Raw genomic sequence first — 27471 nt, forward strand, 5'->3', positions numbered from 1 at the left:
TAAGAAGCAGCAAGGAGCGTGGGGGGGTGGGGGGGGTGCTGCTCGCTGTCCCCCTCCAGTCCCCCAGCAGCTGCTGGCGTACAGCAGGAGAGAGATCAGCTAGATAAATAAATCCACACATTAATAACCTCCACTGCAAGCCTGTCCCCAGGGCCACAATGCACTCTGCACACAGCCAGGCAAACACACTGATTAGCTCAGGACCCGACGCCGACATCACGCGGAGACGGCCGGGGAAATTCTACTCCTTAGCTCAGCAGAGAGATATCATGGAACTGGGGTAGGTGCGAGCGTTAGACCGACTTATCGGGGCCGAAATTGTCTTTTTTATCAAAATCGGCCAGTCAATGCCATCCACCTTAGCCGTCGTGGTGGTGGGAGAAGGGGGTCCCTCTTTCAATTGGCCTGCACAAGGTTTCTTTCATTTGTTCCCCCTTGGAAGTTGTTTGCTCTCAGGGTCCAAGGCTGGTGGTGCTGGGTAGATTAGGCCATGAAGGAGAGGGTAGGCTGTTACAGTAGGTCTTGTCAAGTCCTTTGAAACATGCTTGTAAAATAAATACAATTGAACTTGATGGGAGTCCCTCTTTCATCACCACCCCAAATCATTGTATTTACAGGGTGTCCTGGTGGAATACTTGACACTTTTGGGCTTTTAAAGATACTGGCGTGTCCGGGTATTGCAGTGGTAGATCCCCTGCCTACCAACACGAGGGTCGCAGGCTCGAGCCCCTGTGTTACCTCCGGCTTGGTCTGCCGTCCATACAGGCACAATTGGCCATGTCTGCGGATGGGAAGCCAGATTAAGGGTGTGTGTCGTAGTGGTCGCTGCACTAGCGCCTCCTCTGGTCGGTCAGGTGCCTGTTCGGGGGAGGGACTGTGGGGAATAGCGTGATCCTCCCACGTGCTACGTCCTACGGGTTAAACTCCTCGCTGTTAGGTGATAAGAAGCGGCTGGCGACTGCACATGTGTCGGAGGAAGCATGTGCTAGTCTACAACTCTCCCCAGATCGGCAGAGGGGGTGGAGCAACAACCAGGACAGCAGGCGGGGAATTGGCCAAGTACAATTAGAGAGAAGGGCGGGGGACGGGGATCGTAATAAAAAAATAAAGAAGATGCTGGCCTGCAAACTAATAGCAGCAACACTTAAAAAATGCCAATACCAGCTTCAAAACACCCATGTGGTCACATCCTAGTAGGAGTATGTGTATTCACGTTCATATTTCTCTCTGAGCTATTGGCAAATGACACTCAGCAGCACTCCTAACTTACTTGACGTGTACAGGAAGTGGAGGCTGAGGACATCTTAATTAAATAGTGTGAGTGAGAGGAGGATGACTTGGACATACAATATGTGATCGACAATTTCCCAAAAATGTCATCACAGGCCTCTGTGTGATTAGGGGAGGATTAACTTTTAGTCCGGGGTTTTACTGGGCTTGTCAATCATCTCAACAACATGTGTGATACTGGACTAAAGCCCATGGCACACACCAATCAAACATTCTCCAACAAACACCAACAAACACGAACAGACAATTGTCTGTGAATGTTGGCAGATGTTGGAGATTGTTTGAAAGCATGGCACACTGACCAATTATACATGTGTTATTAATACAAATGTAACGTTACTCTAGATTAGAGACTAGTGAGCAGATTACTAAAATATACTGTAGTGGACGTAAGCCACATTTTTTAAATGAGGTTGATAGTTTACTCACTTGTTCTTAGATCATCTATCAATGAGGGGAAATGAGCTGGGTAAACTACTCACGTTGGATAGTTTACCCACCTCATTTACCAACCATTACACCCCTGACTGTAACGTTAGTTAAATATACTGGCTGCAGTTTATTATGTTGGTATTTCTAATATAGTTAATCACTTAGCTAGCGTTTTAGTCCAAGTGACAGATAAGGGAAGCATACAGACTGATCAGTGATATCACGTTAGCGTTGCTCATAAACTATTAGCGTAGTACTGCATTGAGAAGCTGCCGAACTTTCACAACTGACGTCACGTCTTAACACCGAATTGCTGGCTAAGTTAATATTATATAAATGAATGCAAATCATAGCAAAGTGCCACTGAAAATCATTCCAAAAAGTTAACAGCGAGTGATGTTGTGGTGTTTGGATTTGACAGAAAGCAGGAACTACATGAGCAACGTGAACCACGTGATACTTTTCCAAGCCCGCTATTGGATGATAACTACAAATACGTCATGCATGTCGGACCCAAACATAGCTGTCTGCTCTCTTTACCGGAGAAAATGCAAGTTGACAGAGTTAGCGATCACAAAATATGATCAGAAAATACGAGTGGCAACAGTTTTATTTTCATTTGTTGAGACATGTCTCAGTTGTTAATAAAAGGACTGGGTTCTCCATCTGTAGGGATCGTTTAAGTGCACAAAATCTCCGGTTGGCCCACCATCTAGAAGGAATACAGTCGAGTGGTTTGGTAGCGGGCTGATGCTCAAAACACTGCCGTTTCCATGGATACGCGACTGAAAACATGGTGAACTGACCAGACAACCGCGAACACCGAACAAGCACGGATTGAACATGTTGAATCCGGGTGAACATCACCGAACATCGCCGAACACGAACAGACAAGGACAGACAGCTATGGCACACCAAACGAACATCTACGTGTGTTCGTTCGTGTTTGTTTGTTGGAGAATGTTCGATTGGTGTGCCATGGGCTTTAGACACTGACTTGGGACCAACAGCCAAAGGAAGCAGGCACATGAGACGTTAGTGCCACATGCTTCAAATCAAGATGCAAGTATAAAGATGATGAAAGGATGTTTTGATCACAAGAGTGAGAGTTCAGAATTCCCCTTGGTAAGTCACGCAGCCGCGTGAGTCGTGACTTTGCTATTTGTGTGGTATTTATGTGTGTGTGTGTGTGTGTGTGTGTGTGTGTGTGTGTGTGTGTGTGTGTGTGTGTAAGGTGTTGCGATGGCAACTGTGTCATCACTTTCACTTGTCCTGGTGTTAGGTGCTACTGTATCGCAATACAATCTAACTGTCAAACCACAACATTGCACACCCTGATAAATGAGGAACTAAAATATTTCCCATAGATGTAATGAAATGACACATTTAGAAGAAACCACACATTAAATGTGAAACAAGTCTTAAATCAGTGATTTATATTCTGTTGTGTGTAGCCTGTATTCAGTTTTCCAACAATATCAGAGAACATCAAAACTGAAGTCAATGCTCCTTTTCTCTTTCTGTGTTGTGAGCCATTTTCTTAAGTTGCAAGGCATTGTGGGATGACATCACAACGAGTGGTGGGAGCGGGTGAGCTCAGTCATTTAGAGGAACTATGGTGGCTCATGTGGTATTCTGACACTTCCAACAGAGCGGGGTCACTGGGGTCAGGACACAGAGGTCACGGGTCAGTCTGTGTGACACTAACCTGGATCTCCATCACAGACTGTATCTAAATATGGACGTAGCCACCGTGACTTCACCCATTGGTTTGTGGACTGTGGTTTTTGAAGACTCGAGTTTGACATTGTGGCCCTTCGCCATCTTTTTTTCTTCCTCTTTTTGCCAGTTCGAGCCATGGATGTATTATAATAACTGGATAAGGGACGTGCCACGCCCACCCATGCATTCGGACGGAGGTTACTCATTGGCGCATGATGCCAACATGGGGGGTTTTTCTTCCGGGATTTACTTCCTGACTGTGCAGCCCAAGGCGAAGTGCGCATGTGTGCCATGACGTTTTCCATGACGTCTCCCACCGAAGATGCGCGTTCATGTGACAGCCAGAGAGACAGCCAAGTTGAAAGAGGAGCCATTGTTGAAATTCACTTCGGACAACTTTAGAGCAGCTTAGAGGTGGTTAGCCGTGCGGTTGCAGATTTTAATTTGACAGTATTAGGGGTTTATATGCATAATGAACACATCGTTGGAATTGTATGTCAAACGGCTAACAGGTCTGCATGGAAATTTAACGTTAGCATAATAGGCTACAATGAGCTCGTTTACGTTAATGTGAGTAGACGGCCACAGCCTATGGGTCAGGATTGATCGGAGGATTTTGTTGTTTATTGTCATAAATAAACTTGAAAGATATAGCTTTCAAATCTGTGTCTCATCACCATCGCTCTCATGTTGTCTTTTCTCTAATCTCAAAATTGTTTAATTGACACATGACCTGTGTGGTAAAACAGCCGATATATTATTTGAGTCCATAGTAGCGTCTACCTGTTGAGTGGTCATTATGATTTGGTGCTATATAAATATAGATTGATTGAGTTGTTGACATCACATTATATACTAGGATACTGGGATCTAGTGAGCTGACTAAAACTTGATAATGTGCTAATTGTTTTTACCCAGTGCTTTTTAATCGTTAGATGCCAGTTTTATTGTGATTGAGATTGATGCAATGTCAATGATAGTCCAAGGACGTCCCAAACAAACACCTGGTGTCAGACCCCACTGGTCAACAAGTGGTCAACCCTCAATAGATTCAGGACTGGACATGGCCCCTGCTTGGCCAGCCTTCACAAGTGGGGCAGCAGCCCAAGCCCACTGTGTGCTTGTGGAGAGCAGCAGACAATGCAACACATCATCGAAGCTTGCCCTCTACAAAGACTTGAAGGAGGAATATTCACCCTCCATAGGCCTACAGCAGATCAGGAGGCAATTGGCTCAAGGACCTTGCATTCGCTAAATAAATGAGTCTAAAAACGTGCAGTGTCACACTGTATCAAGTTGACTTGTTTAGTTCTGTCACCAGAGGGCTAGTGTTATCAAAACTTACAATAACACCTATTGGCAGCATCTTACAGTTAAAATACAAACGGTGTGTGTGTTAACCACAGAAAGTAGCATGCAACTGTTGCACAGCCACCAATCAGTGATAATATAATTAACTAGCCTAGTATTGAAGTTGTGAGATAACTGGTGTGACTTCATGCCGTGACTTTGCTGGACAGGAATCCCTACAATACTCTATATGCCTTACCTGCTACTGTCTGATTAATATTTTCTATCTGTCATGTAGTGACTCAAAAGATCATTTTGACATTTCTTTTCCCCCAAATCTATGAATATAATCTATGAATTTGTGATGTAATTTTCAGTCCTGACATGTTTAGAATGAGTCTTATAGACTCATTCCAATACATATCCATGAGTTTTTTTGGATTTGGCACCTCAATCTTTGGCATTATGTGACTATTGTTTTATTAATTAAATGTAACTAAATATTAGTATTATCTTTGAGTTAAACTGAAATATAGTGATTTCAAGAGTCTCCTACATCAACATCTCACAAGCTCTACCCCCACTCCAGATCAGGAGGGAGGAGGCTGCTGTGAACTTGATAAGGGACATGCAGAAAGCACAACATCCTCTGCATGACCTGTTACCATCAACACGAGGCACTTGTACTGCCAGGACACTCAGCAAGCTGGGTGAAATGAAGGCCAGAACCAACAGGCTGAGGAACTTACACACTGCAGTTAGGCTGTACAATGAGACAGTTTAAACTTTGACCAGATAACTTACTAAAAAAAAAAGAGAAAATTCTGCAGTTTTTCAGTGAGCCTTTTGGTACCACTGCAAGCATGAATTAATCAAATCAAATCAATCCATATCGGTCCTATAATTAAACTGATATGTTTAACAGCCAATGGAGGCAGAACTAACAGATTAATATAATTCCAGTGTGCAATAACTGCAATTTGACACGTACTGTACATTATACTTTATTCTACTTACTCTACTTTATTTTAGTTTATTGTATTGGCTGTTTACGTTTAGGGAGATACTGTGTGATACTGTGTTGTGCTATGTGTGTTCTGAGTGCGAGCAGCTGTAACTTGTCCCAATTTCCCCCAGGGGATCATTAAAGTCTTTCTGATTCTGATTAGATACAGTGCAGCATAGTTCAACTGACTGGTTTGCTTTGATGTTGTTGGTGCCATAAAAGTGAGGGGTCCTTGAGATGAAAAAGGTGAATAGATGTACATCAAGGTTTATGGAAAAATGTATTTAGCCTACTTCCGAGTAGCCTACTTCCGAACATGGATGCCAGTTCTCTTGACTTGATCACAACCAATATTATAAAAGCAATAATTGAATGGCTGCCTGACAAGGACCTTGTTAGTAAAAAAAATTTACAGCACTTTGACTTTGTCAAGACGTCATATCATACTCACTGTTATTATAACAGCAATCAGTTATCACTGGCAAGTACTGATATGAGTACTGAGTCATGGTCTTGTCTAAATGAAAATTATAATCTATACACTAATACAGCTCGACACCTTGGACGCTACAATACTGTCAACGGAACTGAATTGGAATCATGCACAGGGCAAGCCATTTAAAAATCATTTATTAGACAATAGAGAATCACAACAGAACATTTATAACGGGGTAGGCTAACGTAACGATACCTCCTTACATTAACCAAGGCAGTGTTAGCTTGCTGTCCATGTCATAAAGAGCACAGAAAACACACATAATCCCAAACCTACGTTTTCGGTTAACAGTAGTTATCTGTACACATGTTCCGGCGGGCTACTCGTGTAAAATAACTACTTTATTATCTTAATAAAAGGCAAAATCGGACTGGATATGACCATATGACGACTGGAGCTCGAGCTCACCTCACAACAAGGAAGTGATGACGCTTCGCTCTGATGATCCGCGTTCCCGTGGCCAAATGCGCATTCATGAAATGCGCGTTCATGAAGCCCCAGAAAATACACCCGTATGCGGCTTTTAGTGGCTTCTGAAGAAAAAATGCCGCATAAAAAAATATTTGATAATTAAAAGAGTCGTTTTATACTTTGAGTGACACCCGGAAAAATTTCCCCTGGGTTTAACAGCTGCCGGCGTCCCCATGCAAGTGGATGGGAATGTTCCTTTCTGGGCTGCATGGCGTCACGTGACTTGCAATACAGAGCTTCGCCAGCATGTTCAATTGGCTTCAAAGCCCAGCGCTATTCCTGGGGGCTTGGTTCGAGCGAGACAGAGATGCAGTGCCAACTGCTATTGGTCAGGGTTAGGGCTAATCCTGATCGCTGAGCTGCACGGTCACTGGACAGGCGACCTGTCAATCAAACCTAGTCTGATTTATCATCTATTTTACTCTCAATTGGACCCTAATTTACAAAATGAACATCATGCTGTATTGAAGAAGACTTGAAACTAGAGATTGAGACCATCAACTCATTAGGAAAGTGTTTACTGAGGTCATAAATCTGTATGGTCATTTTGCCATTTAATTTCTATACAATCAAACTTTTCTTTGCAGCCATAGACTGTATAAGCGGGTGAGTTAATTATATAATTCACCCACCCATACAGTTGTTATGAACAGGGAAATTAGCTATAGAGCCCAAAACGGGCATTTCTACAGAGGGGTGAATGGGCAATGACTCCCTTTTGCAGCCAGCATCAAGTGGCCATGCGAGGAACTACAGTTTTTGTCACTTCCATGTCGGCTTCATCTGTCCAAACCCGAGGATGCCCCTTGATCTGGATAGAAAATACTGATGTTGTGTTGGGGCTAGCTTCAAGCTGCACATTTTGTGAGCAACATGAGAAGTGTAAACTATCCCAACCTGCGAGTCGGTCAGTCAGTCTCTCTTGATAGTAGGGGTGGGGGAAAATATCGATTCACCTAAGTATCTATTTTTTTTTTTTTTTGGGTGCTTGCAGTCAGGCCACTCACTGAACAGCAGGCCAGGCGCCGCCTACTGGTTTACTAGTGGTTTTATTACTTTATTAGTTAGTCTGAAGTAATAATTACACTTCAGGGTTAAAGTGGGTGCATCTCATTGTAAAATTGGACTTCAAACGGCCCAAATCTGGCTTCAAACGGCCCAAATTGGGCTTCAAACGGCCCAAATTTCACACACGTCGGCCCATATCGGCCTGGCCTGCTTGGTATCTAATGCCCGGCCTGAATTATGATCCCAGTCCGCCCCTGTTTTTAACTATATCGCCCAGCCCTACTCATGATATATAATATACAGTCTCTAGTGTATGATTCAACTTTTCCCATGTTCTAATCTAGTGTAAAAAAGCAAACTGAAAAAAGAAAAGAAAAAAATAAACAAAAATCGCAATAAATCGTAATATCGAATCGCAATAATCGTAGAATCGCAATACTTGAGAATCGCAATATAAATCGAATCGGCACCCAAGAATCGTGATAGTATCGAATCGGGAGATAAGTGAATCGCCACAGCCCTACTTGATAGTGTGCAAATCCCCTTCTTCATTCTCGGTAACCTCTCCGTCATCTCTGCTAGGGAGTAGGGAACCAGAACCCAACTATGCCTGTATCCTTTCCGTCCCCGTGGTGTCGGCCCTGTTGAGAGCAGCGGTTCTGCTGGAGTTGTTTGACATGTTTGGACGGAGGGGGGGAAACATCTCGGCTAGTAGAGACACGCAGAAAATCATCTCTATTCCACACTTTGTTTTTGACATCGTCGTGAACACAGTGCGGGGAAAGAGACAAGATCCACACACAACACCACCCTATAAACATCAGTGTTGCCAGGAGCTGTATTCTGTTGTAATTGGCCAAGGAGTTCAGACACGAGTCAGACGTGTCGGCGTTTAATTGCGGTCTTAACAGTTGAGCTCCAGCAGGGGGCCGTTTCCATGGAGCGCCTCACACTTTGGACTGATCGAATCGATCAGTGGGGGGATATCTGGTAAAGCGTGCCACATACTGATGTGTGGGCCAGTTGCCGTCAGATTTGAAAATTATGGTAATATTCCAAATCCGACTTTTCTGAGATTACCTACTGGGAGGTTATGGAGGGTTGCTAGAAGCCTATCTAAAATGACTTCCCCCCCCCCCCCTCTGGAGGAAGTGCACATGTGTTGATATCCATGTTCATTCATAGAGGACCAGTAATGGACTTCAATCTGCTCTCCGGCGTGATGAATGATGCACTGGCTCTTAAGTATTTCTTCCTCTTCTGATTCTGCCATCTTGACAGGAACCGCTCCATTAAACGCTGCTTGTATCCCACCCTGTTCACAGCCGGCTTTGGTCGTGATGTGAGAAATGATCGATTCCTCCCCCCCCCTCTCAGAATGTGTGAAAATGGAGCTGAGGACTATTAGGGGGCCCGGGGATTGTTCCCACCATTGTTTCGCCTTCGCTGACAGGAAATGCAGTCTCAGTACTCACTTGGCGGCAAACTTGACCATCTGCTTGCTGGCACGATCTCCCACCGCGACCAGGGCCTGCACGTTGAACTGCTGCTGACGCAGGACCAAGAAGCACTGCTTCCCTGAGAAGGACATAACAACAACAATAGATAGAGCCGTGGTGTTAACAGAGCCCTTTCATTCTGGCTGAAGCAGCTAATGGGCTTGTCAAAATAAAAGCTGAGGCGCCCCGCGCGCCCCGGTGCCTTCGTTTGTTCAGTCAGAGGGCCCGAGGGCGACTCCACTTGGAAGTAGAAGGACTGTCCTCGTCTTCCACAGGTGAAGTGTCAATCATCTGTGAATAGATCCTTCCCTTTGAAGAGGGCCGTATGGAGCCGGGGTGATAGCTGCCTTCCTAACAGACACACATGGTGCGCACATGCACACACACGCACGCACACACACCTTGGGACAGCACGAGTCAGCCGACAAACACTTGGGACATTAGACCAAGGTTTCTGCAGGTTTCAACAAGTTAAATAAAAAACTTTTAAGACCATTATGAATGCAATTTAAGACCTATTTCACATCGATACTGGCAAAGAAAGTATGAAGGCTTTTTGGCAAGAATATTTGAGGAGGATGGGGGTTTGAAACAGCTCACCTATGTCTTCACTGCTGTTATATGATTGATGTTTAGCTACCGTGTGTAAAGCTCAGAAACATGGCGACACACCACCTGGGTGTGCTCTGATCAATCCTGACCGGGCTGCACAGTTTGCATTAGTGGTTATTGTTGGTTTCATTTGGTTTTGTTATAGCGTGATCAATTTAAAAAAACCACATTTAACACATTCACTGCCAGCCGTTTTTTTTTTACTGTAGGTAGCTTCTGCCAGAGGTTTTTTTTGAGGATTCTGGCTCATCTTTCAAGAGCCGAGGATTCTTTTCTGCTAAGATTTTGTGAACACAAAATATCTCAAAAGAACTAATAGTAGGGGTGCACCGATCGATCGACACGCAATCTGTATCGGCCGATTTGGACCTCAAATATGTGATCTGCTGTTTCCGATATTCCTTTAATGTTGCCGATCGCATAGCCGATCATGCTGCACGTGAGAAACATGAGGCAGCCCATTTTCATGTCTTCAATGTCTATCGTTTAACTTTCATATTGTGCTCTAACGTTTATATCATTGTGTTGCAAAGCACACGCTTTGCTTTCGTCAGTGTACTCACCTCCATGCACACACTGCACCAGACTGTCAACACACCCCTTGCGTCTTTGAATCACACAAATCAGCTGGTGATTAGAGCAGCCTCAGCAGAGATAAGTTACCTCCAGTCCTCCCGCCTACCGAGGCATTTGCATGCTGTTAAGTCCGTGTGTATTAAAGTCCCAGATTGACACGGTGCTACTGTGGTAGTCGGGGTAGTGCACGCGCACACACAGACAATTTCCACGCAAGCATTGATGTTCCCGCGGGCACTTTGAAGGAAGCGAAAGTGTGCGGCTGAGTATGTGGATGTGCGCTCCGTTCAGACGGACTTTCTTCCTTTCTTTGAACATCAGTTGAACATGTTCTAATCCCCTTCTTCCATGTGTGCGTATATGACCAACCAGTAAGTCATTATTATGTTAATATATTGCATTCCCTTTTGGTTTTAGATCGATCTACCTGCAATCTTTGCAATAACGTTTGTTTAGGCGTGCACTTGCGGTTTGATTGTCTGTTGCGCTAATTAACTCATTCACCGCCAATGACGTCTTTGACGTGTTATCAGCAATGGCCTTCCCCGCCAAGGACGTGTTTGACGTGTTTTTGTTTTTATTGGTGCAGCGCCTGCAGCAAACACTTGCCCAGCCTGTCACACAGACACAGGTCCCTGCCTTCAAAGGGTAGCCGACAGCACGCGATCAAACACATACCGCAGCTGTTGTTTTGAAATTGAGCAGAGGGAAAGCAGAGAACGGGTAACGCTTCCTTGTGCAGACAGGAGAAACGCAATTGAAACGCCGAGCTGGAGTCGCCTTCCTCTGTGCCAGCCAGGAGAAAACGGGAGAAAGTAATCAAGAGATGTGTTTGATCATCGGAGGAATGAGGAAATGATCGATCAGTTTGCGAGGGCGGTGAGGACGTGTTGAATAGCCGAGGGGAAAACGGGAACGATCATAGATATGACAGGGAGACATGGACGAGGACGGTGTACCAGAACAAATCAAAATAAACACAGGAACAGCTAGGCAGCAGCGGGCAGAAGGCACTCACAGCAGCCCGCTGTCCTTCTCAAGAGCTCTTGAGTTGGTTCATGAAATCGCTGGGCTGCTCGCCCTCCAGTGTTGCTCCTGGCCAATCCCAGCGCCACAGGGCGTGGTTATTGCTTATCCTATGTTGGGTTAGAAATCTAAAAGGGGGATCGTGTGTGTGTGTGTGTGTGTGTGTGTGTGTGTGTGTGTGTGTGTGTGTGTGTGTGTGTGTGTGTGTGTGTGTGTGTGTGTGTGTGTGTGTGTGTGTGTGTGTGTGTGTGTGTGTGTGTGTGTGTGTCTGTCTGTCTGTCTGTCGGTGTGTCTGTCTGTCTGTCTGTCTGTCTGTCTGCACACTCACACCGAGTAAACTATTGTTGAATGTAAAAAAAAAAGCACTTCATGTGTGTATATATATATATATATATATATATATATATATATATTTTTTGTCATTTGTGTCCTAACGAATAATATTTACATGTCTGATGTCAATACAGTTCAAAATAAAAGAATTGAGAGTGAGTTATGCCTGAGATTGTGCCCTTTTACAAAAATGCTTTTTTCTCCCTTTTCTCTTCCCAGACAGGCTTTTTTGGTGAACATGGGGTGTATAAAAAGGGTTATAAGTAGAGTACAGAACATGCTAAAAGCTAACTTTCTTTTTGGGGGTGAAAGTAGAGACTTAGATCTTCATTTCGAGGTATTGGACATCACTGTAGTCCTAGTACAGAATTTACTGTGGGTCTTGAAAGATGACCAAACATTATGGAAATACTTGGCCTGTGCCAAAAATGCCAGTCAGATATTGGCAGTGAATGAGTTAATGCCACTACTCAGATGGAGTTTAGCTCGTGTGTAGCTTGTGATTCTGTTGTTTCTCCCGTCATGTAACCCTGTCACCATTATGTAGATCGCACTCATAGTGCTGCTAATTATAACACTGTAACTCGGCCTCGATGGGCGGGTCGTTTTGATGTTCGTTCGATGCGGATCCCAATGTATGACGGTTATTGTGCATAACCCCGGTTCTATGAGTGGGAGCTCTTTGGCTTTAGTCATGGTTCAAGACTGGTGTTTAAGAGTAACTGACTTACAGTTTACCTAATTATCATTTATATATTATTAGTTGTTAATTATCACTATAATTGGCCTATATAACAGCAAGCTTGGTTACTGACCTGTTTGTATATTTTATTGCCTCCTTTTTCCAGACCACACACAATCCTACTATTCCTGTCATAATGCTGTAAAGAGCCTATACTGCTGTACTGTACTGAAGAGAACTGACAACTAAACGGTTGAACTCCCATCTGTCTCCTGCCTCGTGTTTTTACGGACACCCCAGGGCGTATATATATATATATCGGTGATCGGTAATCGGTAATCGGTGATCGGTCGATGATCGGTTGGGCAGATATTTCTCATAGGTGATCGGCAATCGGTGATCGGTGGCAAAAAACGTGATCGGTGCACCCCTAACTAATAGAATGTGTGCTTTCTCTGTCTAAAAGAGTTAGTTTGTAGAGTTAGTAGTTATGTAGATATTAGCCATTGAGTACAGCATGGTTTCAGCGTCTGAGACTGAAAGCTGAGATAATCGCAGTTTTGTGAAATTCAATCAAACAGGCAGAACAGTCACTTTAACCATTTATTTTTGGCATCAGTGAGACATCAGACATCTAAACAATATAGTTCTGAACCCCCTCTCCTTCAAACTCCTCCCTCCGTGGGCGTGTCTCTGGTGGCTTTCAGCAGTGTTTGTCACAAGCGAGTTTCTTCTGCTGCTGCGAGTTTGAGCAGCCTCCCTCCCTGGCGGCCCCCTCGTCGGCGAGTCTGGATGGGGCTGCTCGTTTCTTGGGTTTTCGGTTGAGAGCTTTGATGAAGCTTTGTGCGATTCTAGGCTTTATGCTGCGTGTTTCAAAGTGTGTTTTGCACCCAGTCTATTTTTGGAACCCCCCACCGTTGTGCGCCCGTGTGCACCAGCGCGAAAGCGTTTTCGCCTACAGTATGAGAATGAGGCTCGTTCGTTTTCGGTTGTGAGCTCAGCTGGAATGAAGCTACTTGCGATTCCTTTCTGCTGGTGTTTCAAAGTGTGTTGCACCCATAATCTATTATGCAAATTTGCAATCCCCCACCGCCAGCTCCCAAGCGCGAAAGCGAAAGCGTTTTCGCCAATCCATTTTCATGAGAATGGCTTCCTCACACTGCTTTTTGCTTGGCTTCCTCTAGTCTGGAGAGCACTGTCGCCACTTAGTGGGTCGGTGGAATGGGTTGTACACGTTCGGTGGCTCCAATATTTATATAAGAGATGTAAAAGGGTTAGATCAACGTCCCACCGTCAAATTTTTTTTTTTTTTTTTTTTTGACGTATCAACTCGTCATTGGCAGTCAACCGTTGGATTTTTTTTGACGTATCAACTCGTCAATGGCAGTGAACGTGTTAAAAGACAGACTGAAGTTTATTTAACGTCAAATTCATAATCCGATCAATTTTTAAGCTCCGTCAAAATCGTATTTAATTTTTAATTTCATTTCATTTCATTTATTTGTTTATTTGAATAGGGACAGGTACACGTACATATAGTGTTCACAACATAAAATGTCAATAAACCTATGATGAGTTGTACCAAAGCATGTATAGCCCAGGGCTAGTTTGCAATGCCAGTCCCTAGATGTAACCCGACATTCCTGTAAAATAAAAATAATAATACACAAAAATACAGCAAAATACAATAAAAAGACACATATCAAAGATCAGATAGGCTACTAAACGTAAAATTCAGGTCAAATGTCAGTACAGTAACAATTCAAATATCACAGTTAAGACAGTTCCAATTATGTTCAGTTTAGTTAAAAGTGTGTGCTTATTGTACACACTCCTAAGAGTGTGTACAAACCTGTTGGAGCTTCAACCAGTCTTTGACGTTTTTATTAAAACCCTTAATTTCTAGGTTTAGTTTTATTTCCTCCGGCAGTGTGTTCCACATTTGAGACCCCTTAATGGAGAACGCGGACTGTCCGTTGTTAAGACATTTTAAGGCCTAAAATTCCGTTCCTTGGATTCTAGACTTTTTAAGGACCCGTGTGGAAACCCTGAAGGACTGGCCTTGTCTTCCACAGGTGAAGTGTCAATCATCTGCGAATGGACCCTCGCCTTTGAAGAGGGCCGTATGGTGCCGGGGTGATAGCTGCCTTCCTAACAGACACACACCTTGGGGACAGTGTCAACAAGTTAGCCGACAAACACTTGGGACATTAGACAGTTAGACCACCCAGATGCTTTGATGTTGCTCGTCTGTGAGAGAGAGGGAGGGTGTGTGTTGTGGGGATGACAGCGATGTCACCGTCCCACCGGCAGAAATGTCTCATCCCCGTCCAAATCAGGATGTTATTCTCGTCACATAGGACATCCTCCATAGCGAGCGGGGACGACGAATAGACGAGTGGAGGGGAAGTGACTCTTGACATGGGAAGTTGTTTTGGAAGGAAACGGCTCCGAGATCACATTAGCGTCGCGGTTTGCTCATAATCGCATTGTTAGCGCGCCGGCGTACGTGCTCGCTGTTTTGCGTTGGGATGCGGTAAACCCCGCCGAGGCTCAATAGCTTCATTGTATTCAAAGGGGGCAGCGGGCCTCGTAGCTGCCAGTAGCCGGGGCCCGGGCAAAGAAAGGTTATCTGAGCTCCGGGGGGGTTGGCAGCGACATGTCATTTTGACAAGGGAGCAATGATATCAAAAACACCCTGGGGTTTTCAAACTGGGCTAAACATGAGGGGAATGGAAGAAAAGTGTTCTGTAAGTGTGTCTGCACAATCCCACAGAGAAATATATTCTAGAGAGGGGGTCACACTCCACCACACTCACAGTGTCATCTTTCCCCAGGCTTCAAATATGAACTCTCAAGTCATACTTTTGTGCAGCGTGCATTTTCAAAAAAAACAAGCTGCCAATTTTTCTTTTTAGATGCTGACCTTAATGGAGGTATGAGAAAAAGGGCATTCCTCTTTGGAACCTCTGGATTGGTGGTGGTGGTGGGGGGGGGGGGGGTAGTGTTTTTTGGCTGTGGTAGCAGCAGGGATTAGCGACGGGGGCGTCTAGTCTGGCCCCCGTTTGTGTCTTTGGCACAAAAGGTGAACAAAGATGGAGAGGCTGATCTCACCTTTGGCTCTGCTGGTGTGGATTCTGGCACGCAGCCAGATCAGCTGGTCAGCCTTCTCGGGAGTCAGGTCCTGGACGCGCGTCAACACCCTGTCTGGCTCGCACGGAAAAGAAAAACAATTTTAGGATTACTTCAAAGGATTTCTCTCCCTCTTTCCCCACCTCTTGGCAAAGTCTCTCTCTCTCTCTCTCTCTCTCTCTCACACACACACACACACACACACACACACACACACACACGCCCCTGCTCCTGCTGCTTACGCACTGCCATAGGCAGAAAGGAATGTGTGTGAGCATGCATCTACGTGTACACACGCACACAAACGCATACGTCGAGAGAGAGAGAAAAAAAACCTGCTCAAATTACAAGAGGTTACAGACGTGCCTAATAAATAAGACACACTAGGAGGGCCCTGCTGAAAAGCCTTCCAACCTGCCTATTCTCTGTGGGCTTCATGACAAATTGACTCCAATTTCAGCCGTGTCACTCAGAGGCATGCTTCACCCTTATTATTATCAAGGAGGAGACGAGGCAGACTCAGAGGCAGCACGAGAGAAAGCGGAGCTCGCCCTTTTGGCTGGGAACCAGGCCTCCACCCACATGAAAGCCTTCCCTGAAACCCCCACCCCCCCCCCTCCCGCTCCACCCTACCCCCTCACCTCCGCCCGCCCGCTCCCCCCTCCCCCCTCCCCCGGGCTCGGCATGCAGGTGAGCGCAGGCCGCACTTTTGTTCGCCGCCACTGGAGCTGAAAGAGCATCCAGACAGATGGACGACCTCCACGGGCCGGCTGCCCAAAAGCCTCGCTCGCGTTCGTCCCACAGTTATTATTAGTCACTCACTGTCACTAGACACCCCCCCCTCCACCACCCCACCCCACACACACACACACACCCTCCACCACCCCACCCCACACACACACACACACCCTCCACCACCCCACCCGCATTTACTCATTGTTTGATGCTTTTAAAATACACGAAAACAAAACATTGTATGGTGTCTAATGAAGCCTGAAATTAACTGCTGAACTTCCATTTCTTCCCCCGTGGGTGTCAGGTGATTGACAGTGAGCAGAGCGTAGCGTAACGCGTCGTACACTTATAGGAAGACACTTTACCCCATGGAGAGACGGGGGAAGCGGTGCTATCGGCGGGAATCAACGAGGGGCGGTAATCTGCTTCTGTATGAATGAAGGCCAGCATTGCTCAAATCATGTTATTCCAACTGAGAATCTTTCCTCACGAAACTTTAAGCCCTCACATTCCCCCCCAGTAATAGTCCTTTTTGATTCTGGTCGGGGGTTTACAGCCCACCTGTGTGCACCAGATGCAGCAGCGGCTGACTGAACAGGTGATGGGTGAAAAGGACAAAGCTGGACTCAAAACTCAGCGTTCCGGGGCAAACTTGAGTGAAGAACTACCTAAATAAAGTCCTTCGATACAATCCTTGTATGTGCAAACTTACTTGGATTCTGGTCAAATGACGGTGAAACGGAAACCAAATGAAGGCTTACCGGTAATTTAGTTTCCGCTTTATTGTGATCAAAGAGATTGTGATGTAGGATGATGTATCTATGTATGTATGTATGTATGTATGTATGCATGTATGCATGTATGTATCTATGTATGTATGTATGTATGTATGTATGCATGTATGCATGTATGTATCTATGTATGTATGTATGTATGGTGATTACGTTTAATGGTGAAATACTAACCCAGTTTTTGCTGGGACTGGACCATAGCTGAAACACCGTACCGGTCCTTGGCAAAGTCCTGAAAGAGTAAGAACAGTTTCTTAGCCGTGAAACTCAGTCAATTCTTTTAAGGCAATTTGTGTCTTAACGACATTCAAACCAGCGTTTCTTTAGGTAATATTACTACTGAATGAAACATAATACGGATCAGTGCCGTACGCACATCAACTCCTAACATGTCTTGCTGTCAAAGGCCCTGCTACCGGCCTGGTCTCGTGAGCGTCAGGCTGTCTACGACATCTGAGATAACAGCAGATAATGAGGCTTATCAAGAGCTTAGGAGTCAATTGTCAAACAGAGGGTTTGTTCAGCACGCAGGTATTTACATACAAACCATTGGAGAGAGGTGTGAAAGCAGAGGCAGAATGGAAGCGAGACAGAAAGGCAGAGAATTGGCCTCGGAGGCCGAGTAGTGTGATGTTTTCGGGGATACTTACATCTTCCTCTGTGTTTTGTTGTTCGGCACCCTGGAACACAAAGGATGCAAGATGCTTTTAAAGGGTACTTGCAAATAGCCGGGAAATCACCACAACAGGGGGGCGCTGTAGTCAAGTCAAAACAACACTACATAAAAGAAAGTTCAAACATAATCCCACTTCGAATGGAGCAAGGCCAAACTGTTTGCTACAACAGCCGTGTAAATGCTGCTATCATCGTGGATTTGTATAAAAATGAAGAAATCAAAATCTACAATTAGAATGACTTCCCGGAGCCGAGCCTTGCGTGCGCGCGTCTCCTCTACATGGCTCAAAAACACATCGGATGCAATGAGTAATGGCAGAGAGAGAAATTGCTTTGCAATAGAAAAGGCCTAAGTGGACAGAGATGCTTCATCTCCGCGCCGACTCCCAGGCCGCTGTGAGGCAAATGACCTCCCATTCTGTGAGATGGAGTCTTAAGGAAGTTACAATTCCATTTCCCATGCCAAGTGATATTGGTGTGTGGAAACAGCTGGCAGTAGCAACGTGCACAGGGATCACATGATGGATATTACTCTATACGGTATTATATATGATCAGGCACAGTGATTTGAATACAGCCCTGCAGCCGACCACTACAGGGGAACCCCGAGCTGAACAACCAAGTGAGGGTGAGTCACAGTAAGGAAAGTGCTCAGCTCTCATCTCATCTCTCCCACTGGGCTTCAAACAGATAGAGCCAGCAAACACACAGCAGTGTGCTCTTTCAAACCGGCTGCCTGGGTGAATCCCATCTTTCTTTTCAGCCTGGCTGCCAGAATCAAATGTCGGTATTGTGCATTTCTGCAATCCGCGAATACGTACAATATAGTGGTGGGACTCGATTACATTTTTTTATCTAATTAATTAGAGGCTTTGTAATTAATTAATCGCAATTAATCGCATTTTAATCGCATATCAATATTTGACACAAGAAGCAACATTTTTCAACTCAAATGGATTTTGGTATGAATGAATCAATGAATAGACAATACATATTGCTGTATTTGTACTTGTCAGACGTGGACTTACTCATCTTAAATCTAAACTTCCCATCCACCGGGCCAAGCAACGCGTTCTCATCTGCTTCCTCCATGTTTGTCGTTAGACTACAGCGCACTTCCCCCATGTAGAGCTTTGTTGTCTGACATCACTCAATGCACGTTGTGCATCGGTATGCTTGGAATTCGTCCACTGAGAAACGTTCCGTGGTCGCTGGAGTGCAAAATAAAGTGCGATTAAAATGTTAACGCGTTATCTTTTCTGTAATTAATTAATTGAAGTTAAAGTCTCAGCCCTAGTACAATATCAACATTTCTGAACCACCTCCATCACTCACCGCCGCCGGTCACTCTCAATTGCTCTGGTGTTATCAATGGTGATGTTGTCATTGATGGCGTCATCTCTGATGACCTCGCAATTGCTCGAGTATGACTGGGTGACGTCATGAGTAATTTTTCTCAACACTGTGATGTCATCGGCCTCATTGCCTCATTGCCGTCTGGCGTCGTCAGCGATCTGTGACATAATCGGTTGTATAATGTGAATGTACTTACTTAATATGAGCTTGTGAACATGAACTCTGTTGTATATTATCTCTACTGTATGAATGTTGTTGTACAATATGAATCTAAACTGTTAAGAGATGAGCTCAGAGTCAGGGCGACAGGAAGGACTTTTTTCTCATTTTTTGTAGGTTGTGAATGTTGGTTGTTTGTTTTGGTTTTGTTCTGGTGGTGTGTCTTTCATAAAAAGCAAAATGGAATATTAGGGGATCGGGGGGGAAGGGGACTGACTGAGACCCGAAAAGTTTGAGAACCACTGTTATAGATTGAAATGTATTGTCTGAACTGATTTCCTGGCTTTTCAAAATAAAGATATAATACAAAAATAAAAATAACCAAAATACGTCGTTCCATATCACGGTTCTAGATATGTGAATATCAACGTTATGCACGTCATACAGTCTGCTATTGAAAGAGTGCGTGGCCAGTAAGGGTGTTGTGGATGGAGGGCGTAAACACTTTCACACCGGAGGGTCGTGTTCGACCCCCGGTCATGGTCACAGCGTTTCCAAAGCCTATATTACAACCGTGAGTCACATTTAACATATTTGTTATTTAAGCCTAAACCAAACCCAAATTCTAACCTTAACCAAGTTCTTTTACTTGCCTAAACATAACCAAAGTTGTTTTTCTTGTCTATGCATAAACAAAGTTGTTAAAGTGGTTTTATTTGCGTTTAACGTTGCAAACGCAGTGACACGTAACATGCCAACGTTTTATTCTGGCGACTGGGTTGTGCTTTGCCTACGAAATCTGCTTGAATCATGAGAGGGCGGCTTTTTATTGAGAACGAGTGGTGGATCACTGAGATCACCATGTGTTTGGCTGCATGTGGACAGAGTGGTGGATCACTGGGATCACATTGTGTTTGGCTGCATGTGGACACAGAGTGGTGGATCACTGGGATCACATTGTGTTTGGCTGCATGTGGACACAGAGTGGTGGATCACTGGGATCACATTGTGTTTGGCTGCATGTGGACACAGAGTGGTGGATCACTGGGATCACATTGTGTTTGGCTGCATGTGGACACAGAGTGGTGGATCACTGGGATCACATTGTGTTTGGCTGCATGTGGACAGAGTGGTGGATCACTGGGATCACATTGTGTTTGGCTGCATGTGGACACAGAGTGGTGGATCACTGGGATCACATTGTGTTTGGCTGCATGTGGACAGAGTGGTGGATCACTGGGATCACATTGTGTTTGGCTGCATGTGGACAGAGTGGTGGATCACTGGGATCACATTGTGTTTGGCTGCATGTGGACACATTTCCAGCCGATGGATAAGGAGGAGAGGGCCGGTGTGGAGTCACCACTTCAACCTTATAGATTCTGCTTTGAGAGGCCGCCTGAGGCAGAAAGCAGATTCACCAGCAGCAGATTACTGCCACCCACGCTGCCGTCCACACAGACATGCTTCGGTGGATACAGAGAAACATGCAATTCCATTCGTACTGTAGTGCTACTCTAGTACTTTATTGATCCAGATATGAAAGGAACATGGTAAGCCATTCCAAACATGTCTGCAAGTAGGGCTGGGCAACAATTCAATATGATCGTTTATGGTCTTTCAGTGGAATCATATCGTGATGATGATATGGTGGTTTTGGGATTCTGCTGACTAAATTGATATCAAGCTAATTTGACTCAAAACAAAACAAAAATCACACGAAATGAAGTATTAAACTTCTTTTACGGAATATTATTTGAGTATTTCTATTTTGTTTGACATCACACTTATTACATTACCATTTGGTTCAACTGGATTTAACAAGATTTTGCATACGTGAGCCATATCATGATATATATATATATATCGATATCAATTTCAACCAGCCCGATCTGCAAGTTACCTACCGCTGGTCATGTTGAGCATTTTTCGGTGAAGGAGCGAGCCATTTGGCTATGAAGTCAAACTTTGCGAAATAGTGTCACTCAGTGTGTACAAAAATGTCTTTGTTTGGGTGGACATAAACAATGGCGTAAGCACAGGAATACGAGACAATGGATACCCACCCACCCCCCCCCCACCCCCAGCAACACAACACAACACGTCACAGCGCCACCAGCTGTGAGGGGGTGAGCGGATGTGCAACAACAAACTGACCAGCTTGGCCTGTTTCTCAGCCTTCTTTGCAGCTTTCTCTGCTTCCTTCTGCTGTTTCTTCTGGGCTTTCTTTGACTGGGCCTGCTGCTCCTCCTCCGTGGCCCTGGAGCAGGAAGACAACACAACACAAACATTTTCACTCAACTTCCAGCTTCTATTTCTCCCTCGTCCCCGGAGGAAGTCGTGCGCCGCCTGGGAAAATTAACTCTCTGAGCCCATCGCCACCTCCAGCTTGGACCCGCGTCCAGGCTTTCTAAGTCTGTGCGCTACCTTTCATCCCATTGTTTTCCCCCCACACACAAAAACAGCTGTAGCCTGAGTGCGAGTGGAGGTTCGGGAGTTTGGAGAGCAGCTAAAAGCAGAGATGTCAGAAAGCGAGATTAGCTGGATAAACACACAGTGTGAGCCACTGACGAGACAGCCGTTTTACCAGGGCTCTCGATTCCACTAAAGAACTTGGTCTGAATACGGATTATCTGAACTTAGTCTTGTCTGAGAGTAAAGACATCTTTATTTGCTGAATGCTACTGCCACACTATACCGTATAATATGTCAGAGCTAATAAGCACATGAAAATGGCCTATTCAGAGTAATGCAATAAAATATTTAGATGTCTGCTAGTCTGGAACTTTGCTTTTTGTTCCCTTATGTTATTTATATAGAAATGATGAGTGGAGGTGCAAGGATACCCGATCAATTTTGCTTGTGCATCAAAATAAAATTTTTAGTGACATTGACAATACTGGGGCGGCTGTGGCTCAGGAGGTAGAGCGGGTCGTCCACTAATCAGAAGGTCGGTGGTTCGATCCCCAGCTCCTCCAGTCCGCATGTCGACGTGTCCTTGGGCAAGACAATGAACCCCCAAATTGCTCCCAATGGCTGCCTTCGGTGTGTGAATGGGTGAATGTAGGCACATTGTAAAGTGCTTTGGATAAAAGCGCTATATAAATGCAAACCATTTACCAATACTGGGCATTGGGCAACATACAATTGTGATAAATATGTTTTGCTGGATGTTTTATTTAATTTTTTATAGCCATTATTTCATGGTGAGGAAAAACCATTGTCAAAGTATTCAGTATTATCTGTGGGCTTTATTCTTACAAAGTGCAAATACTTTGTTATTGGCCTTATGTCATGTCAGTGCAACATTACAAATAGGCTTCAATAGGTCACGGTCAGCGGCTTCCGAAGAAAATGATAACACTATATTTTAGGTCAAAGACTAAATGGCTGTAAAAGATAAGGCAGATTAAACTACATGAGCTAGGTGCAATTTAGCAGTGGATGTAGGAAGGCAATCGTTGACTTTCTAAAAGCACCGACTGTGTGATCAAAGTGTGCTAGGTTAGGTTTGCAGTTGAGAGTAAACGAGTGCCGTTTGGTTTTCCCCACGGCCACGCGTCTAGACCTGGAGGAAGCCTATAGGCAATATGCTGCTCCCATTTAGAAACAGGAAATAACAAGCACCAATGGCCAACTATAAATATAGCCTAAATAAAAAGACAAATCACAACAGATGACGTCAAGCCTAAGCCCCTAGACTACACCGAGACAGAGCATCAAATATATTCATAAATATATGCCTCACACTGTCTGGTTTATGAGTTTGTTTTCCCTGCCAGCAGGTTGGACTTGCTAAACTTGCTCAACATTCTGATTAGGGTTGGGCATCAATAATCGATAATTGATCGTTAAGGAATCACGTTGATCATGTGGAATTCTTATCGAATGTTTGTTGTTGTTTTGCGGAGTAGGGTAGGGTTGGGACGATGGGATTATTTCCTTCTTTCCTCCTCTCCCTCTCCATGGGCACAGCCGACTAACGTGAGGTGTAGCTTTGTGAGACAGTCTCTAGTTTTCTGGCTGGGCAGGGTCCTTTGGGCCAACCAACACTGTTTTCAGTGTTTTTAACATGGGGAATTCACACCAGCATGCGCCATGAGCACAAACAAACGCACCCAGCGGTCTGCGGACCTGATTGAGGCCGTGTTCTAAACATGAAACTTCGTACACCTCTTTCCTAATTTTCAACCAAGTGTGAGTAACGTTACACGTGATCAAGTGAATTCAAGTCATTTAATGTGTTTATAACGTTACATTATGAAGTAGCAACAGATACACAGCTCTCATTGACGGGACGGGGAGCTGAGTCCTACTTTCAAAATGTGAGTAGGCTACGGTAGCCTACATGTTGGTTCCTCTGTTTGCTGCATTGTGTTAGTCACAGCGTAGTCTCAACACCAGACCCATGAGAGTTCTTACGCTGATACACTACGTTACTGCATGCTGCAGATCTCTCTCATTTATGTATATGCGAAGCACAGCGATTCAACGTTAATATTTGAGTCTGGGGAGAGACTAGTCAGAGCGCTACTGTTGTCTGATATTCTTCGAGCCACTACACACAGCGGCTATATATATATATATATATATATATATATATATATATATATATATATATATATATATATATATATAATACATTTCCATAATCAAAATTCAGGAAAATTTACTTTCGATTATCGATAATAATATTAATACAAAATTGCTAAATATCTCTCTCTCTACATATATATGTATATATGTAGAGAGAGAGATATATTTAGCAATTTTGTATTATTATTATTATTATCGATAATCGATCGTTAATTTTCCAGAATTTTGATTATGGAAATGTATTAAAATGCCCATCCCTAATTCTGATTTGTAGTTTACACTCAGACCACTCACTCAGATGAGTCCAACTGTTTTAGGGTCCGACAGAACCCATGGCCCGAGGTCAGTAAAAGTTTACGGCAAGTTGATTGGCCAGAGGGTGTATTAACAAGACGACATTGTTTTCAAGATGCACCCTCATCGTCTCCCTTCACCGAAACTACTAGTGCAGCAAGTACTCAGACTAAGTTTTATGGACGTTTTTTCTTTTTCTGCTGGTAGATAGAGCACTGCAGGAATGAGTCCGGAAGTAGCATGTTGGATCTTCAGGAGAAAAGTGAATGGGGTTTAGAATGGGGATTTCACTGAAATACATAAAATAAGGTCTGTGGTTAACCAAAGTTTATGGGAGTAGTAATTTGTGTTCATCAGCATAATCTTCACAAACATGAATCACTTTCACGGAAAGAGCGTAACTCAAACTGGTTAAAAGTCACTATCGCGGCGTTTTGAGCCAGAACGAATGGCCAGAACACTTAGTTAGCAAACGGAGTGGAGCAGCTGTCCCCAAAACACATGTGCTCTGCTGTCAAACCAGTCCACACTCAGCTGTCAATTCATAACAAAGCCTATTTCATTCCCCACAGACACATATTTATATGATGTGTGCAGTCGAACATGATCACCTTATCCTCAGTAGTTACATTTTCATATGCATTTCCAAAAATATTATAATGGATGTTAAACCAGCCCACATCTTACATATTTGCAAATAATATAAAATTAATTGTCAGCCCTTCTATGAGCCACATTCTTCAATCTTTTATAACCAGACATGCAGTTAAACTGATAACTACCTGGCACATAACCACAGGGGTCAAACTGACAGCAGTGAAGCAGTAGAACGTGCATGAACAGGACTTGACAAGCTGTCAACGTGCATGTTAAATAGGCAACCTACCCTTACCTAGCAGAGACACCTTGACATTTATAGAAATGCACGAACTCCACTTAAATAAAACACACCTATCATGAAACGGGTGAAGACAACATACAAACCTGCTTATATGCAAACGTTTACACCTGGAACAACATGACTCGAGACCTTTTCTGAATCTTCAGGATCCATAGTGGATCTTATTTGTGGGCGGTAACGTTAGCTAACGTTAGCACTGTTAACCAGTTATAAACATTACATTTTATTGATATAAGTGCGGCTTGGTGGATCATCATCAATGTGGCGATATTACCAAACGAGTCGAAACATTCATAAATTGTCATATATGTATCGTTTAAGCAGTCATACACCTTTGACAATAAGCAAGTAGACATTACAGTGACATGTATCTGAGTGGAGTTTGGTGTGAACTTCTCTCCACACAAGAGAAAATGGTACGCTGCAGATAAAGTTAGCCAGCAACATTAGGTACTAATGACTTTGACTATGCATTAATTTCCTGCTATTGGATACATTATAGTAGACATGGGAAAAACTGTCCAACTTTCCGAAGTTAACAGCTGTCAGATGATGCAATCTACTACAGGTTTGTGTAACGTTAATGCTAGATGCTAGCATACATTAGCTGTTTCGTTAGCTATAAAGCAAGCCGTGTTGTCGATGTTGTGAAACGAGAGTTATGATATGCATATCTTTCAAACCCTCCTTACCCTTGGAGTTCTTCTTTAGTCATGTCAACTTATATTCTTGGAGAATAAGTACAAAATGCTTCAGGTTTCTTTGACAGAGATCCACCTCATCAGCTGTTCACAGCATGGACGGCTGCAGGAAGGAAGGACCTGTTTTGGCGAAGCACCGACCGGTTTCTTTAGGATCCGACTAGAAACAAACGTGGAGAGAGTGTAGTTCCGAGTGAGTTACACACGCGTGCACTGAGGTAGGCGTAGGAGGTCTCAATCAGATAGATAGATACTTTCGATACATTTTGGTCTGTCAAGTGGTGACAGTGAAACCTAGCTGGTTACAAAAGTCGTTATAGTGGTATATATTTCAGATAATTGAAACTGGTAGGCCTACTCGTTTTGGTGGGAAGCTCTCAAGGTCCCCTGGGGGTCACTGAACCATAATTATTAATCTGTGAATTATTTATAGCTACAATACAATTCAGTTATATGGAAATAAGCAAAAGGTTACTGACAACAAGATTGTTTATCTGATGATGTGAAATAGCAATCACACTGCCAGGAGGAGCGTTGGATTTGTAAAATGTAGCCTGTACTCAGCATTTTCTGATTATAATCACTGTTTAATTTATTACGATCACCTGAGATTTCCCTTCATTGCCTTATGGTGATGGAACAGAATACTATTAGGTAAGGTGCTTTGAAAACACACACACACACACACACACTGTTTGTTTGTTTGTTTGTTTGTTTGTTTGTTTGTCTGTCTGTCAGTTCCACTGATGACATCATCAGTGATGTCATAAATTCACACACACACACACACACACACACACACACACACACACACACAAAGTCCTAGTGATGATGTCATCAGTGATAAAGTCATAAATTGTGACATCATCCAGTTTATTGTTTATTGTTTAAAAGGATCCCCATTAGCTGCCGCCAAAGTGACAAGCTAGTCTTCCTGGGGTCCACAATGATCCAGGTCCAGGTCCAGTGATGTCATAAATTCACTCACACACACACACACACACACACACATGCACACACACACACAAGAGACAGACACACGCTCGTGTGCGCACACTCACACACACGCACTCACACACACGCAAAGTCCCAGTGATGATGCCATCAGTGAACACACACACACACACACACACACATTCACACACACATCATACACACAAGAGACAGACAGGCACACATGTACACACAAACACACACAAGACAGACACACACACACACACACACACACACTGATGACATCACTGATGATGTCAGTAATGTCATCACTGATGACTGATCAGTCAAAATGTGTGTATGTGTGGGGGGCAGTGAATTAAAAACAGTCATAATGTCAGTATACATAAGAAAATGTGTTCACATATGAAAACCAACGTGGGTCCAGAAAGCACATAATGTGAATGTGGATTTTCACATGTGAAAACCAACGCGTGTCCAGATAGCACATTATGCTTTTGAATTCACATATGGCCTTTCACATGTGACTTTTTTGTGCGCGAAATCAACTTCTGTCTGCAACTGACCACCATGTGTGGGCTTTGTTTTCTTTTCAACCATCCACGTCTGCATTAAGTGCTGCTTGCATGCATGAAATCACTTTCACACTTGTGCCTGAGTGCACCCAGGCATGCAGTGGCCTTTTGACCAACGACCACGCACAGCAAGCCTCACTGGCCTGAATACAGTGGGGG

General features: G+C 44.1%; 1 protein-coding gene across 1 annotated transcript in view; it reads right to left on the reverse strand.

The window, feature by feature from the left end:
* The window catches only part of dars1 (aspartyl-tRNA synthetase 1), a 56183-nt gene extending 30271 nt beyond the window's left edge, over positions 1 to 25912 (reverse strand). The window contains exons 1-6 of the mRNA XM_083641557.1: positions 25775 to 25912; positions 21449 to 21551; positions 17752 to 17781; positions 17276 to 17333; positions 15558 to 15650; positions 9191 to 9293 (exon numbers count right to left, since the gene is read on the reverse strand). Of these exons, the coding sequence (XP_083497683.1) occupies positions 9191 to 9293; positions 15558 to 15650; positions 17276 to 17333; positions 17752 to 17781; positions 21449 to 21551; positions 25775 to 25797 (410 nt within the window). The 5' untranslated portion in view covers positions 25798 to 25912. The remainder of the gene's footprint in view (positions 1 to 9190; positions 9294 to 15557; positions 15651 to 17275; positions 17334 to 17751; positions 17782 to 21448; positions 21552 to 25774) is intronic.
* Between the last annotated feature and the right edge of the window lie 1559 nt (positions 25913 to 27471).

The sequence above is a fragment of the Poromitra crassiceps genome (genome assembly GCF_964638095.1).
Source record: "Poromitra crassiceps genome assembly, chromosome: 8".
Lineage (NCBI taxonomy): Eukaryota > Metazoa > Chordata > Actinopteri > Beryciformes > Melamphaidae > Poromitra > Poromitra crassiceps.